Raw genomic sequence first — 17,825 nt, 5'->3', positions numbered from 1 at the left:
CCGGACACTTCACTACTGTTTAGATGTTTTCATAGATGTCATCACTAGTGAGTCATACAAAGAAGCAAATTGAAAGGGCTGTCTACCTAAAATATATCAATGCATGAGAAAAGTTTCCAGTTTCCTCTGCTGGATTTCTCCCAGAAAAAAACAGGGGCACCAGTACAGAATGACCAGTCCAGCTAAAAGAGATGCAAGTATTTTAGTGGGAGGCTGCGAGTCCTCTGCTGGCAGGCGCTTAATGCAATATGTGCCCGTAAGATGAAGTCACAAACATTGCGACTGTAGTCTACTCCCACTCTCGGAGCAGCACAAACGGGGCATTATGCTGACGAGTACCAGCTGGTACCACGGGGCTCCTCATCCTCCTCGGGACTTCATTTGTTGCTGCTGCTGAAATCAGGACATGGAACTGAAATCGAAGCGCAAACCTGTAGACGTTGTCCTTGGATGCTTCATTGCAGTCTGCCTTTATAACCTTTGTCTGGCTCAAAGAAGTGAGTGGAGCTTTGTTTTCTGTGAAGGGCGGTGATGTGGGGCTGGATGAGGACCTGTGGATGATAATCTGTGGACAGAATGTGTGTGGGGGCAGTTTTTCATCCTTGAAGAAGAGATCGTCACCCTTTTTGTGTCCTCTCAAACTCACACCTAAAAAAGAGAAGTGCATATTTTCTTGTTTCTTTATTGAGAGGCCTGAAGGGGTCCGGCTAACTGTGTTTTTGTGCCGTATGTTGAAAAAAAATCTCAAAACTAAAGAGAAGGAAGAGTTCAGGAATAATATATGATCAAAGTACCAGGCACACAAATCCTTAGGCCAAGTGATACGGTCACATCATGGGCGAATCTTAAGGTGGAAACCAACCAATGCCATGCTCAGGACTGATTTCATTTGTTAGATATATTTTGTACATGCTGTACAGTTCCTGATGTAACTAACCACTATTTTTGGTAATAACATTGTTTTGTTCACAGATCGTATTATCACAGTATGATGTGAACCATCACAGGAGCTACTAATGTAGCTGTGAACATTTGATCCCTAGGGTTAATGTAAAACATTTTTTCTCAGTTTTTACATTTATTTAAGATTTTTATCCCAAAAAGCTTGGATGCTGTGTGAGTTACAGATAAATAAAAACAGAATGTAATGATTTACAAATCTCAGAGACCAATACATCATTCACAGTAGAACAGAGAAAACCAAATGTTTCAAATGACAAAATGTAAAAAAAGGTAAATTTGAATTTTATGACAGCAACACGTCACAAAACCTGTGGGCCCGGGCTATGTTTGTCTCTGTGCAGCATCTCCTCTTCTTTTAACGCTGTTCCTGAAACGTGAGGAAATTAGGATATGAACTGCTGAACTTTTGGGACAGAGGTTTTCAGTTGGTGAAAGGTCTGAACTGCAAGCGGGCCACTTCAGACTCTTCTACTGCAATGCCATGCTATTATAACAGCTACAATACGAGGTTTAGCATTGTGTTGCTGAAACATGCAAGGCTTTGTCCCGGCTTGAAGAGAGCAGACAGCAGACAATGATCTCTGGAACTGTTACCGAGTAAACGAGCTAACGTTAGGACGTTTTCACAGTGCTCCAGCCTTTTCAGAACTGGGGTTTTAATATTTCTATATTTACTGTATTTAGAAATGTTCAGAATCGTCATTACTAGAAGTATTTCCTGTAATTTAACCTCTTAACATCCACAAGCTCATCAGTGGCATCTATAAGTTTAGGATGAGGTTGATGTCTGCCGCTTTTGTGGGGAATTTTAACAAATATGGACCACCCAGATATAAAAGGTTTTCACAGAAAAACTATCAGGCCTTAAACGAATAACACAAGTAAGAAAATGTTCTATATTTTCTGAAAATGTGCATATTTTAGCATGTGGCTTAAACAAAACACAATCCTAAGCCCCGGTGTGCAAGCCAGTTGTGTGTGTGTGTGTGTGTGTGTGTGTGTGTGTGTGTGTGTGTGTGTGTGTGTGTGTGTGTGTGTGTGTGTATTCTACACACATGCATGTGTCTGAATAAGAGGGAAGGTTGAAAAGTGAAGCTGCGACTAGTGGCTCGAGAGAGGTGAAAAAGAGTGCAGGCAGGGTGGAGTGGCTGAAGAGGAGTGTCCAGAAATCTGGAGACAAAGTTTAAGAAGCAAAGATGGTTTTACATGTGCAGAGGAGGGATAGTGGATATGGTGGACAAATGATGGTGAAGGCAAAGAGAAGAAGACCACAGGGAAGGTTAAAAGATGCAGTGAAGGAGGACAGAAGAGGATTTAAGACATGATGGAGGCAGATGAGCTGCTGTGGTGACTCATAAAAGGAGCAACTGATCAAAGAGGAAGTGCTTGTATTCTACGAGTTGATGATTAACCTTTGACATTAAAGTGCAAATAAACCGAGGTTTACCATCTCAGAAAACAATGGGTGCTGGCAAAAGCTTAATTTATTTTAGAGTAAAGTCCATCAGGTGACTGTATCATATACACGTCTGTGTCTGTGATCTGCAGACTTTAGCAGGGACACATTAGCAGGGAGTGATGAAGCCACAGCATAGCCTCCTGAGCTCTCTCTGTGTGTTGGGCGATCGTGGCTCAAGAGTTGGGAGTTCGCCTTGTAATTGGAAGGTTGCAAGTTCGAGCCCCGGCTTGGACAGTCTCAGTCGTTGTGTCCTTGGGCAAGACACTTCACCCTTTGCCTACTGGTGGCGCCAGTGTCCGGCAGCCTTGCCTCTGTCAGTGCGCCCCAGGGCTACAATGTAGCTTGCCATCACCAGTGTGTGAATGTGTGGAGGACAGGTTGTGTGAAGTGCTATACAAATACAGGCCATGGACCATTTTGCTGGTGTAAAACCTCAATCACTGCACATGTTTCTGTCACCTATGCTCTCCCAGTTTGCACAGTGCCCCCTGGCCCCATACCAGTGTCAGAAAACAACACGGCTGACGTCCAGGTGGCCAAAATCAGCTCCAACAGTGATGTGACTCTGACAGTGACGGTGAACCCTGAAGATTTATTCTACCTGAAAGGAAACGCCCTCATGGTAAAGAAAGGCCTGGACTATGAGGTGATGTATGGAACACAAATAATGTATATAAGAGATATGTGATCAGTTTTTGGAATTGGATATTAGAATGTGGCATGCAGAAAGTTTATAAAGTGTTTTCAGGACTACCTAGGTCACAGGTGTCGAACTCCAGGCCTCGGCGGCCGGTGTCCTGCAGGTTTTAGATGTGTCCTTGATCCAACACAGCGGATTCAAATGGCTAAATGACATCCTCAGCATGTCTTGAAGTTCCAGAGGCCTGGTAATGAACTAATCATTTGATTCAGGTGTATTGACCCAGGGTGAGATCTAAACCCTGCAGGACACCGACCCTCGAGGCCTGGAGTTCGACCCTGACCTAGGTTATATGAGCATGTACTGTAATGATATCATTATGAACATTTATTTGTATTCTTTTACAGCTAATAATATTTCAGAATATTCCTGCAGTAGGCGCGTCCCATGTATCTGTTTTTGTTTCTTTATTAGTCATTGCCCAGCGCGACTCTGATGGTGTGGATAAAGTGCAGCAGAGCTGGCTCTAGATCTGTGAGTAAGAGTCATCACATTAAAAACAGACAGAAGTCAGCAAATGAACCGAGTCTGGGGGAAATGAATCTGAAAGTCAAGACATCAGGTCACCTGTACACGCCTAATGCCAACATTATGTTCTCATGTAAGGGACTCCACCTGTCAGGGTTCTTCAGCTCCAGAGCTGCACCGGCTCTTTTTGCCCCATCACCAGTCACCCCGTGTGACTTTGGCAAGAAAAACTAGATGAATATAAAAATGGAAATGAACAGTTATTTTTTACTTTTTAAAAATGTTTATCATTGCTGTAAGTTGTGTCTATAAATGTAAAAATTTTATTGTATTATTATATAACAAGTTAAACAGAAAATGCGTGTCACACTCTAAATCTGTCTCCTAGTTTCACTCCGCCCACAGAGCATGTTTATAAGGCTTGAGTGCTGTTGTGTCGTTGTGTTGTTAGGAGCAGTGCCTCGATGTGTTGTTGTGTTCTCACTGTTTGACTGAAGCTGAGCTGATTCTCTCTCCTCAAGGTGAACGAGTCCGTCGAGGTTTTGGTTGAAAACGTGAACGATAACCCCCCCAACTTTGCTCAGAACCACTATGTGCTGGATGTGAATGAGGTGGGCTGCACTGCTCTTTCATGCTTGTAGAACAACATGTGTTTGTGTTTCCTCTTTGAACCATTTTATGTCCTGCAGCTCATTCCAGTCAACTCCAGTATTGGTCTGATAGAAGCCACAGATGTTGATTCACAGCCGCTGTATTATCGCTTGGAGACAACAACAGTAAGACAAGACAAACTATGTCCAAATGACTATGATGAAGTTCGGACGCATTTAGACAAATGAATGGAATACATGCATCTGCTATTTGTTTACATCACACTGATCTGTGAGGCCCAGGCTCCACATGAATCAACTTCTCTTGGACAAAATTATGTCTATGACTAAAGCTTCATTATTAACAACGGGAAGAAAAGTGTAAAGGTTCCCTCAATTGCTAACCTCTGATGGACCTTTGAGCATAGCCTTTGTTCAGGCTTCAGGCCACAAAATCCAAGTGAGATCAGCTGATCTGTCTCTGTCGGTTTTCCTCAGGACAAGTATTTCCGCTTGGAAAACGTCAATACTCCAAAGATTCTTGTGAAAACCATCCTGGACTACGATGTTGTACAAAAGATCTCGCTGGTCTTACACGTGCAGGTACAGTAATGACTTATGAAAACATCCTGCAAGGCTCTGCTTTTTCTGTAAAAACCAGTCTGAAGTCTGCTTCTTACAGGATACGTTCAACGGTTCAGCTTCCAACAAGCCCTTCTTCACCTCTGTGGCCACCATCACAGTGCGTGTGAAGGATGTGGACAACCGGCCCCCGTGGTTTCAGCCATGCACGAGGACAAACTTAGGAAATGCTAAACTGTGTGTGAGCAGCGGCTACAGAGGCAAAGTCAACCTCACAGAGAAACAGGTGGGGTCTGACTCTGGCGTTTACATCACAGCAAGAAAAGAAATGCGCTTCACCTGAACAGGAAGTCGCTCACATGGCTGACATCTCTGGGCCTTATTTTAATTATGCAAGAGCCATCGTGCTATTCTAGCTCATACAGAAAAAAGGTTAAAAACCTTATTATACAGGGGAAGTTCATATTTGATATGATGTCATGAAAACACATTTATCATCTAAAAAACTGGTTTTCTGTATAAAACATATTCTTTATTTAACCAAGTACAGTTTTACGACTATATGAAATGTATACCAGTCTGTGCTACTTTGGACAAAGAGTGTGCACATCCAGGCAAACACTGTTACTTTAGCTGCTACACAGAAAAATCAAATACACAGGAAACAGGACAAAGTGTCTTAAGTCTGTACGCTGCACAGACATTTGAGGGTCACAATAACCTTCATGCTGTTTTAAATACATTTGTTATCTGGGGAGTGAATAATGTAAATGATTAAACATTTTCAGAAATGTTTCCATCGAAGCTCTGAGGGTTCGTTCTGATGTTCATCACTGCAGCGGCAGCAGTCTGTCACACAGTTTCTATGAAATAAGAACTATCAGCTTCGAGCTGCTTTATTTGACAGACCATGGCAGGTGTGCACTTCTGTGCTGGGCACCAAAACACCACACAGGTGTGCAAAGAAAATTTCAGGGTAATAAAATTATCATCAGAGCAGTGCTTGCGTGTGTTGGTGATCATAGTGATCCTAAGATACCAGCATCATGACATCTCAGCCTTTCAGGGAAACCTCAGCACTGGTTTATCTGTGAGGGAGGACACTTGCTCAGGTTCCACTGTAGGGCCAAACATTACAGGCTAAAACCTGCAACGAGATCCAATGACATGGGGACGATGCAAATTTTGGTGATTTTTACATGTTGTGTTTGCCAGTATTTATTCAGTGATAGCAATATTAACGGTAATGACTTGTGAAATCAATCAGTGTGGAGGACACACGATAACAGCTAACCGGTCGCAGCAGATGGCCCCGCCCCTCCCTGAGCCTGGTTCTGCTGGAGGTTTCTTCCTGTTAAAAGGGAGTTTTTCCTTCCCACTGTCGCCAAAGTGCTTGCTCATAGGGGGTCATATGATTGTTGCGTTTTTGGGTTTTTCTCTGTATCTATGAAGCGCCTTGAGGTGACTTTTGTTGTGATTTGGCGCTATATAAATAAAATTGAATTGAATTGAATTGAAATGAATACATACTGATTTTCACCTTCAGGAAGGCCCGCTGGTGCTGGAACCTGGACCTGTGTTTGCCAAGGATGGAGACAAGAACAAGAGCGAGCAGATCAGCTACAGAATATTACGAGGTCGGATAAAAAACCTTTGGAGGACCCGAGTTTTACACTCAACAGTTTCAGTTTGGTGTGCTTATTAACCTGATTATCACATATAGACAGACAGTCTTACACGCCTCTCTGCAGCTTCTCTCCTCCTGCTACCCCCCCCCCCCCCCAAAACCCATCTCCATAGAGACTGTGTCAGCTTCCAAACAGACAAAAAACAAACTAAAAACCAGCAACAAACAACTTAAACATAAACAATCACAAAGAAAGAACAATACAGTATCCACATCTGAACCAAAGAGTAAAACAGTGAAATGTGGATTATTAAACTTAATAATTGATCAACAAATCAATTTACTCTGCCTTACAGAAATCTGGTTGCAGCAGGATGATTATGTTAGTTTAAATGAATCAACATCCCCGAGTCATTCTAACTACCAGAAACCTCGAAGCACAGGCCGAGGGGGCGGTGTGGCAGCAATTTTTCACACCAGCCTATTAATCAACCAAAGACCCAGACAGACTTTTAATTCATTTGAAAGCCTGATGCTTAGCCTTGTGTAAAACTCAGAAACCAGTCTTACTTGGTATCATCTGTATGTATTATTGTAGGGTCTACCTTACAATATAAAGAACCTTGAGGCGACTGTTGTTGTGATTTGGCGCTGTATGAATAAAATTGAATTGAATTGAACTGATAGAAGTTTGAAGGCTCTACTACTAAAAGTAGTTATCAAAATGCTTTTAATCCTTTCCATTTATTTTTAATTGTTCATCTAATCGTGTGATATAAGAAGCTCAGAAGAAAAAAATAAGTAAATCATCGTTACCTGGTGCCATTTAGAGGCTAGCAACGACCAAGTGATTGCACCCACTTTGCAATCACTGCTGCTTAGTTTGTTTTTGTACACGCTCTCATGGCACCATTCTGTTAATGAGGTCGAATTTCAATAAGTCAGATTCAGGTCGTGGTTAAATAATAAAGTAAGCTTATTCTGCTGGTTTGTAGGGCAGCATAAAGAAAATGCTCTTATTTGTCTTTATGTGTTTTTTTCCTTTATCTGTAGGAAACGAAGGAAATATATTTCAGATTGATGAAGAAACGGGGAACATCACAATGACCAAAGCTGCTGATATTGTTGGTCCAATAACTCTCACTATCCTGGTAAAACAAATATTATATACATTTGTCAAATAATATAAAGAAAATACAGATTTTCAGGAATTAGATATTTGGTTTTACTATCAGGCATCACAGGTGACCAACAGAGATCAGTTTGCAGTGACACAGGTTACCATTGATGTGATGAAGAAGAGCAGGAGTCCTCCTCGTTTTGAAAGGGAGCGATATGAAGGATTTATCTACAGCAACTCTGTGCCTGAGACCATGATCCTCCGAGACCGAAACACCAACCGACCCTTCAGGGTCCGAGCACGGGACGAAGACTTCGCCAGTGTGAGCGCTCTTTGAAATCAAAGCTAAATATTATAGTATATGTTATAAGCCTAACCCTGATGTTTGGCTGGTTGTAGCTACAATAAGCAAAACCATTAGTAACACCCTACTGAGTTAACTGAAAAGGTCAGCTATGGATGCTGCTGATTTACACATGGAAGGGTTGTAGAGACCGACCGACTGTCAGGTACACGTGCTACGAGGAAATCATTTGTTTTGGCATTTTGCTGGTCTGGGCCATTCAGGTGGATGCTAACCCAAAGTGCCGGTAATTTCATCCCAAGCATAAAGCGTGTAATAATAATAGAACAGCTATATATTAGACTACAGTCTAGGTCATGTAACAGGACAACAGAATGGCTGAACATGGAAGAATCGAGGTGTTGCAGTGCCACATTCCAGGCCGGACTTTTAGCTGATTGGAATTCAGCAGGACCTTAAGAGCACTGTGTGAAATTAAAGCCTCAGTGACCTGAAACAACAAGTAGAGAAAAGTGGGGCAAAATTCCTCCACAACCATGTCAGAGCCTGATAAAGTCATACAGAGAAGAATAACTTAAAGTTCTTGCTCTTATTTAACCCTGGCTGAAAGAACTGCTTACAGGAAGAACATACTAAATCTGTTTCTAGTGTAGTAGATTATACAGATTTAAATGTACAGGAGTACTAGAGTACTTGTAAAAATGTGCAGGTGTTTATTTTGATTAACCCCTGTACAGTTAAAAAGGTACACGATCACAATTACGTTTATTGTGCAAGCTGTTGCTGGTCATTATTTTCTACCTCCTGCTGGTTAGAAATCACTTAAAGCAGCTTTAAATGCACAACTAATGCTAAACTAACAAGATAAAATCTTTGTTTGTCAGGGTGTGAATCCAGATGTCAAATACGAGGTTCAGTACAGCAGCTACGTCAATGTGACCTCTGATGGTTTCGTGATACTGAAAAGAGTTGTGAAGACAGAGTCCTTCGCTCTTCAGGTGAATTTTTAAGACGTCATGGCACAATGAGAGCAAAGACTTCCTGGTTCTTGACACTTTGTAAGCTGTTAAACTTTTACTTTCTGCAGCTCCGAGCAGTGGATGTGACAACAGGGGAGTTTGGAACTGCAGCCCTCTCAGTTCAGGTCATACCTGGTGAGACTTCGGACTGGAAAAACTTTCACCTTATTTCTCCTGTTTCTAATTTCATGTCATATCAGTAAAAACGAAATCACTAAAAACATTACTAAATCTTTATAAAAAAAAAACAGTTTTTATACTAATGATTTCAAATGAACCTAAAATATGATATATTATTACCTCTCAAGGAGGGAACACAAAACTGTGTTTATTCTTCAAAATTAAAGGGCTTGCTGTTATTCTTTATTTGTAATATTGTAAAACAAAGTCAAATGTAAGCCAGAAATATTACTTCATACTGAGGCTGGGAGCCCATTTGGTTCCTCCTGAACATTTCAGTGAAATTCAAAATGGGCACTGTGTTAATTGTTCATTTTTAATCAAAGTTAAAGGAAATCATAACTTTAATAATAATCATTCCTTTAACCTTAAGTCCTTTGCTTTTCTTCCTGTGCAGATTTAGCCAGCCCATCTCCCTCAAACATCGGCTATCGTCCAGGTGACATGGCGCTTCTGGGCTTGATCATGGCAGCTCTGCTGATCCTTTGCCTGATTGTTATTGGCTTCTTAGTTTCCCACTTGTGGAAGGGAAATACGGGTGTGGACAAACTATGTGAGGTTAGTCGGTTTGGCAATGGAAATATTTTAAACCGGTGAAAAGATGATAAGTTTACAAATCTTTAATCCTTCCTCACTGCTTTCCATCTTGGACATCATGTAAATGAGTGTAACAGACAATATCAGGCTTTCAGTCTTTCCTTCTTTCTGATCTCACAGCACACATCATACAAATGATTTATTGTTTTCTAAAGTAAACAAAGTGTCAAAGTTAACATTTGCAGTATACATATACTGTAAAAAATGTCCCTTAGCAAGAATCAACCTTGACAACAAGCTTTGGGTATAATTTTCATCAGATATTTAACTGTCAGGTGGAGTGGTTACTATAGGAGCTGATTTTAAAAAAAGTCCAAATACATTTCAAAGGCTTGTGATGTGAGTTTCAAGTAAGTTTCAACAGATGGTTTGAGGCTATGCTGATGAATTGTGTGCTAGTCCACCTAAAATATACCAGTTCTACTGACAGCAAACTGGCCTCAGAGCCTGATGCTGCCTTCACCATGTTTAACAGTTGTTACAGTTTTCTTTGCATTGCAGGTCTCTCCTTTCCTAATTGCAGTAAAACAACTCTATTTTCCCTCTAAAACATATTTTCTTTGTCAGTGTAGTCAGTTACAAACTTTAGTCAAGATTGAAGATGTTGAAGCAGGATCTTCTTTCTTGGATGGCAGTGTCTCAGTCAATGATAAGGTAAAAAACAGGTGGTGTAGCCAGTGTAGGTCCTATGACTTAGTGGCTTCTGGGTTTTTTATAATGATTTGAACCAACTGCTTCTCAGATGAGAGTGAGTTTGGTTTTCAGACATTAGCAAACTGGCTGACTCATTAACCACCCGTACAGTCGTTTCAACTGAATATGTAGTTTCTCATAAAATACCAGGATTTCATTCAGCAAAACTGAAACACAAACATTTTGGATAATTTGTGACTGTGACAAAGAAAGAATTTGGCTCAGCCTGAAACTAAGCTTTTAAAAGTGGTAACATTGTTACTGCACATTACACTATTAAAGTAAATAGTGGTTATTTTTGTACATATGTAATATAATAACATGGAATTCATTAATGGAGACTAGATAAACTGCATTTCTGCTTGGCCGACTTATTCATAGATCAAGTGAAAGCCTTCGAAGCCTTTATTGGCTATATGATAAAGTATAAATAGACACCTCCATTGTTTAGACTTCAGAGACAGACTGAAGGTAGTGCAATGGCAGTACCTCATGCATTAACTGCTTTATTAATGAGGAACCTCTCTCCTGACTGTAGTGCCTGAGCCCATGTTTGCAGTCCGGCCAGCCCCGAAGTGGCCACAGAGACTCCCTGCAGTACACCAATGATGGCTTCCAGAATGAGGGGGACCTGAGCCGTCGGGGAGCCAGACGCTGGAACAATGTTCTCCCCAGAAGGAGCACCTTCCCCCAGGCCCGGGGCCGCGTCATACCCCTAGAGAGGCGGAGCCACCACTGTTCTTCATGTGGCATCTATACTAACCACATCCCTAAGGGGAGTCCCTCAGTGAGACCCTCCAGGAGGGGCAGAGAAGATGAGGATGAATATAGTGCAAGGTCAATCCTGACCAAGCAGCGGAGGAAGGAGGGCCAGAAGACTGTGTGGTTCAAGGAGAGTGAAGATTCGTCAGACATTGAGGTGGAGATCATCCCAGACACTGTGGGCCGGGTGGAGGAGGAGACAGAGGAGGAGCTGGAGGGGGAGGTAGAGATGGAAAGTGTTGTCAGAGACCCGGCAGCCCCTTTAAGAGAGGCTGATGATGGGCAGGAGACCAACGAACAGTACCCAGAGAACGCTAGTTCAGAAAAACAGGAAGGAAGCCAGGAGCGGGAGCACTGACAGTAGAGGTCAGAGGTCAAACTGGAGTCTGAAAGGACTGAGCAGAATGCTGTTTGCTTTCCTGGATGCCTACAGTCAAAGTCTCAGCAGTGGACAATGGCACGCTTAACATCTGTGGACTACTGCCCAACCTCAAAGAACTGACTCAAGCATCCAGAAGTATTTGTCTTCTACTGTGAGTATACTACACTACAGTTCCAGCGGAATTAACTGGATACCAAACATACACTTGGAACCAGTGTGGGCCAAGTATTAAAGATGAGATAAGGTCTTCCAATAACACTAACACATTTTTGGTTTATAATTGTGCCCATTAGACTATTACAGTCCCCATTACAGGAATTGTAGAGATCACAGTGCCAGCATGACCTCAAGTCCAGCGGGGCAAAAAACACGAGCAGTCAGTGTTTCACTAGGCGAGGTTGAGATCCGATGCTTTACAGTCTGTGCGGTGTGTAACAGTTTGCATATAAATGTAGCAACACAGCACCGAACAGGTGATCAAAGAGCAACGTTTTCCCCTTCTAAACGTTGGAAAGGTTTTTAAGGAAACCTTTCCAACGTTTACCTGAGAAATTAATTTCTTTTTTAAAGACATCATCATTAAAAAAACATCAGACCCTCTTTGGACTCATAGAAACCTCCTATATGGACCCGCCAATCCAAATAATCTGTTCTGACTCTTTGAGTTTCTTGCCCCACTGAACTTTTGTGAGGGAACACCACCTCCACAGGCCAAAAACTTCAGTTTTCAAACTGTTAACTAAGCTTATCACAAAAAAGACACATTTTTGTTTTCAAATGTATTTGTTGTAAAGTAAATCTTATACCTTTAGAAAGCCTGTTTATTTCCTAACAAATGGTGCCATATTTGTTAGGAAACTGCTTCTGTGAGTTGTGCAGCAGATTTGAGTTTACTGGGTGCACTCAAGAAAAACTTGCCAAATCCTCTCTCCCAATGCCAAACAGCCTTTTCTATTATTGACTCTTGTTTTGAGCTTCTGCTGCCCTAGGTGCTCAGTTGGTGGTGATCTGCAGCACCATGGACCCGGCTGCCAGGGTCAGTTAGTGTCACTTAAGCCACATTTGACTGATCTGAATAGGACCCATACCATAGGGCAACTTCAATCTGGTGTTCCGCAAAACCAAGCTGCAGCATTATTTTGAGTAAGTCCAAGTACAATCTCCAAATTGAAGGCCAAGTTCCATATAACAGGGGATGTCAAAGAAAAGCTGCTATGTGTGCGTTCCAAGAAGACGACACCGCAAGAAAACTGTTTCCTCGCCCTGTCAGCACGTAGGAAGTGGTCTTCTACAGAAATACAGAAATGCATCTCCTGCTGCATAGGGCTTTAATATCTGCTCTTCACCATCAGACCTATTCGAGTTGATTTTGGCAACTTGTGCACTGGAACCTGAAGATGTAGAGTTATATTCAGCAGTGAGTCCAGATTCTTCCTATAACACTTAGGTCGAAGTGTGCATGGAGAATGCTATGCTGACTGCTTTTGGTGGAGGCGTTGTTATGTTGTGGGGCGGTATTATCCTCACTGGAAAAATGTCATCATTGGATGCAGAGATATCGAGATGAGATCCTGAAACAGCTGGCATTCCCTTATCTCCACAGCCAAGTAGCTAACTCTATCCTCCGAGATCACAGAGAGACTGCCTCCAGAATTTGAGTGGATTTGTTGAGGATGGCCTGCCTGCAGTCCTGACTTCAACCCCACTGAACACTTGTGAGATCAACTTGTTTTTCATGCTGAAAAACAATTTGACATCGGCTGACTTGCAACAAATGTAACTTGAAGAATGCGATCTCATCCCACAGCAGTGGGTGACCAAGCTAATGACCCGCATGAGAAGGAAGTGACCGGCTGTTGTGGTTGTGTATGGTGCTTCCACATGTTACTGAGGCCCCTGCTTCCTAAATTGCAAATATGTCTTGTCTCTTCACACTTCAGTCATCCAATTCGATACACAACATCAAACATCAGTCAGCAGAATAATTTGTTTGGCATTGGAAGAGAAGATTTAGCAAGTTTTTCATGGGCACAACCCACATACTGAACTCTGCTGCTCAACCCACAAATGCACTTTCTGTACAAATGTGGCAACAAATAAACAGGCTTTCAGGTGGTATAAGATTCACTTCAGGTTATATTGTCATTAGCATTAGAAATCATGGTACAAACTACAAAAGCAAATCACAAAGTATTACTAATAAACCATTTTCATTATCGTAAAGTGACTGGCTCCACTTTCTAAAAGGCACCATTTATACAGAGGTATAAGTGGTAGTCAACAAACCCTTTTATGTCATTGGTAATTCATTCTGTCTTCATTGACTGAATTCATACTGAATCCATCAGCAACTATAAGTTTGAATGTATAATCATTATCATAAAACAGACCATTCATTTTGCAGCTATAGAAGCTTTGATGGTGTTAGAGCTACAAAACTAAAATGCATTCATTCTAGTTTTGGGCTAAGTCCAGTTAATTCTCGGCTGCGGCTCTTTGACATCTTACCTTGCAATATAAACGTGACGCAGCATGGGAGACACTGGCCAAAACCTCCGACTGAGACAACAACAGTCAAGCAATGACACAATCAAGAACAACTGAACATTCCAACATTCACTGTCTGCAAATATCTCTCAAAGCTACATCTGTAAAATGTAATTTATCAAGTAGTTTCTCATGCATAAACTGCAAATAAAGAACTCATCTTCCATCATTGTCCCAGCAAACCTCTTGGATGTGGGAGGGAGATCCCATCGACACTATCATTTATGTCAGACAGCAAGAAAAACCTCCCCCGCTGGTGATGCTAGCAGCTTTTCTGTCTTTGGGCTGTAACGGGGTGTGGATTGTGGTCGATTCACAGCTTCTTGTAGCCTACAAATGAATACCATTTGCATTAGTGATGGGATTTCCGGCTCTTTTTAGAGAACCGGCTCTTTCGGTTCGGCTCACTAAAAAGAGCCGGCACTTTCGGCTCTGAACCGGCTCTTCAGGTTGTTTTGTTGCTTTAATTAATTTATTATTAACAATAATATAAAATTATGCACAAAAGGAATTACTAATGTAAAAACAAAGTGGTTTTACTTATATATGTTTATATATAAATATTTACGGTGGCCCCTAGAGACAAAACGCGTACAAACTCCAAAACACATTTCTAGCATGAACTGAACTTCCAAAACAGAGCTACCAGATCACTTAAATTACACAACTGAAAGCATATGTGTATTGTTTGTGTATTTATACACAAGCACTCATATATATTCAAATAATTAAAAAAAAAAGTTTATTTACCTGTTATTACCACACACCAAATCCAGTCGTTGGTACTTCCTGGCTTGTGTAGCCACTAGGTAACAAAAGCTCAAAACTGCACCCTAGCATTCTGGAGCACTTCTGTTGTCTTTTGTACGTGTTTTGAGTTTTTATGTGCTTCTGAGTTTTTACGTATTTTGGAGTTTTTACGTGTTTTGGAGTTTGTACATGCTTCAGAGTTCGTATGTGATTTGAAGTTTGTATGTGCTTTGTCTGTAGGGGCCACTGTAAATATACTTTTATTTATTCACTCCACATAAAATGTAATAAATAAATCATATAATACAAAAAACAACTATTCACAGTTCAACTTTTAACTATTTAAATTTTCAGCTTTTTCCTTTAAAATTTTTAAAGTGAAAAAACACAAAACACTACAAACCACAACGCAATTAAATATAAATTAAACTATGAAAACAAAAAGAACATGCACATTCTCTGTCATATGGACCTGCATGAATAAACTTTCTGAATCCTTTATCATCTGCAACTGAAAATAGTTGTGGATGATTACTATACCTTTCTAATGTGACGTTGTTGTCCCTGGCTCTCTTTCTCTCTCCCTCCCGCTCTGTTCCTGTGCTACTGCAAGTGTAACTACCGCCCCTCCCTCCTCTGCTCAGCGCAAAGCAGAAGGCTCGCATGCGGAGTGAAGCGGAAAAAAAGTGAGAGAGACCATGGTTTCTGCATGGTGTGTCATAAATATTACAACATCATATACAACCAAAGTTCTAAGAAAGTTTGGACACTATTTAAAACGTAAATGAGCCTGTATTTTATTCACAATAGAATGCAGGAAACATAGCAGCTATTTAAGCTAAGAAACATAAATATTAAGCTAGGCTAATGTTTACATTTTTTATATCTTTATGCTTAAAATGAGAAATAAACTTCCTGTGCATGTGTTTGTCTTTCACCTATGTGCTTTTTTTGTCCATGTCAAAAATGTTGTGACGGTTAGCAGAAGGTAGGCTCTTGATATCGCCTCGCAACAAGCGCACCAAACATTAGCTATGCCACAGGAGCAGATAGGAGTGGTGCTAAGGGCTATGTAGCCTAGCTTTGCTAACTAGCAGTACCTGCTACTTCTTCCTGCCTGATGTTAGTAAAATGTGATTCTACTTAAACAGCGGAGACCTTAAAGATTATCTTCTATCCAGTAAAGTGCCTTCACACTATGTGCCTACTGCAGTCTGCCTTTGTGTGCTTCATTTTTCTATAAGCCATTAGCAAAAGATTTATTGACACTAAATAAACCCACTGATAAGTGGTGCCTTATTAGAAAATGGTAATGTGAGGTTTTTCTTTGTTTTTTTGTTTTGTTTTGTTTTTTTTTTTTTTTTGGGGGGGGGGGGGGTGCATTAATGGGTTGGGGGTTAGTTATCAGTATTCACTTGATTATCATGTATTTGTATGGTTTCAACATTGAAATTTCAGGAACTCAACCCCACATTGCAACACAAATTACCCATGCTAAACACCAGACACCCCAAAGTGTCGCCTGGTTCTGCTTTTAGCAGCAGTGAGTAACTTCTTTGTGTAGAGCTGTCATCATTTCCACACACAGTGTTTATGAACTTTATGAAACTAAAGCGGTTTTGTTGTGATTCCAGGTTGAGAAAATGATTTGATGGTAAAACTTTATCTACTGAGTACTAAACAGCTGTAAAGATTTTATATGTGTATTTATTACTGCTGTCAGTGTTAATCTCATTAAAATGACGTTAACGCTATAACCGCATTAACGCGGCAAATCTCACCCCATGCGTGGGGCTGCATGGCGCTAACACTTTAACGAGCTAACTGTGCTAATGCGTTGACGCCGTGCAGCCCGTGGCGTTAACGTTATTTTAAGGAGATTAATGCTGAAAGCACTAGTATTTATATGTATTTATTGAGAATGTTGGTTAAAATAACTACTTTTATGGGGAAATCTATGGTTTATGTATAGCTGATATTTTGTACATTATAGTGATTGATGTAAAGCACTTGAGGGAATAATAAAGTTTGAGTCTTGTTGGTTGTCGCACATTTTTATTCACATACTATAAAACCATCTTCCTGTACAGGGAAGTGGTTTTAAGAGGTCCTTAATGGAGATCTGGGGTCCAGAGTTGAAGGAGTGGTAATTCTGGGTTTGTCAACTGTGAGCTGAGGGAAAATATATATGTTCTGTTTCAGAAAGAGAGTTAAGCTAAACTCCGAGTCATCTATCTGGGTAATAGACTCTGTAAACCTAAGCTACGTACTGGCAGCTTTTATTTGACAGGTTCCTCTGATTCCTGCCCTCCTTCAGGCAACTGACTGACATTTTGCAGTTTCTTATTCAGTTAATATCAAAGCAACAGTTTTATTAATCTGTGGAAATGTGTGTCTTTACAAACATAATATAATTTAGATGATTTTTATATTTAACATATTTGCCAACCGTTAACTCAAACTACAGCTGTCAGCCTCATCCACGCGCTGGAATATTTACTATACTATACTGTAGGACTCAGTTAATAAAACAAGGCTTATGGACAAACACTGATGAACCTTTAATGGGAAAACACCTCACACTCCTGACATGTTGTTTGAGAAGATGTGAACGTTTGACAGTGAAGATCGGTGTCAAATGGTAAAGAAAGCTGTACTAAATGTAGTTTAATTTGACTCTTTGATTAGTCTGGATGTGTTCCAAGCTAGGATTCAATAAAATGCTCTTAAACAATTTTGAAATGTACAATAGACAATAGTGCTCAAAGTTTGAGCTTCAACAGCTCACCCCCTGCATATCACCAAATTCCTCAGTGGATTAAACTGGAGGCTTTGCTTCATACTTAGCCATTGTCATGATGACTCATGGTGAAGCACCACTGGCGATGGCTTACAGTTAGCATCCACAAACGCCCTAACTCTGATCTGATGACGTAACACTTTTCAAAACAGACTTTTAGACAACAGGTGGAAATGTGTACTTTTCTAAAACTTACAGAGACTGTGTCTTTAAAAGAACCACCCAAAATCAATTCACTCAAAACACAAAACGGATCATATTTTAAAAATTGTTTATTGAAGC

The 17,825-nt window shown here is 40.8% G+C and overlaps 1 protein-coding gene across 1 annotated transcript; it reads left to right on the top strand.

Moving 5' to 3' along the window:
- Nucleotides 1–404: 404 nt before the first annotated feature.
- On the top strand, nt 405–11,631 carry cdhr5a (cadherin-related family member 5a). The gene is made up of 14 exons (XM_085358263.1): nt 405–497; nt 2,896–3,068; nt 3,537–3,596; nt 4,112–4,201; nt 4,280–4,366; nt 4,679–4,783; nt 4,863–5,048; nt 6,309–6,399; nt 7,443–7,540; nt 7,625–7,831; nt 8,698–8,811; nt 8,901–8,967; nt 9,410–9,570; nt 10,841–11,631. The coding sequence occupies exons 1-14, from the start codon at nt 407–409 to the stop codon at nt 11,420–11,422; spliced, it is 2,112 nt and encodes a 703-aa protein (XP_085214389.1). The 5' UTR covers nt 405–406; the 3' UTR covers nt 11,423–11,631.
- Nucleotides 11,632–17,825: the final 6,194 nt, after the last annotated feature.

The sequence above is a fragment of the Diplotaxodon limnothrissa genome, linkage group LG1 (assembly GCF_057381915.1).
Source record: "Diplotaxodon limnothrissa isolate DT_005_m linkage group LG1, D_limnothrissa_male_GT1.1, whole genome shotgun sequence".
NCBI classification, from domain to species: Eukaryota; Metazoa; Chordata; class Actinopteri; order Cichliformes; family Cichlidae; genus Diplotaxodon; species Diplotaxodon limnothrissa.
Note: the sequence above shows the minus strand (reverse complement) of the source record. Positions and strands in the feature narration are given on the sequence as shown.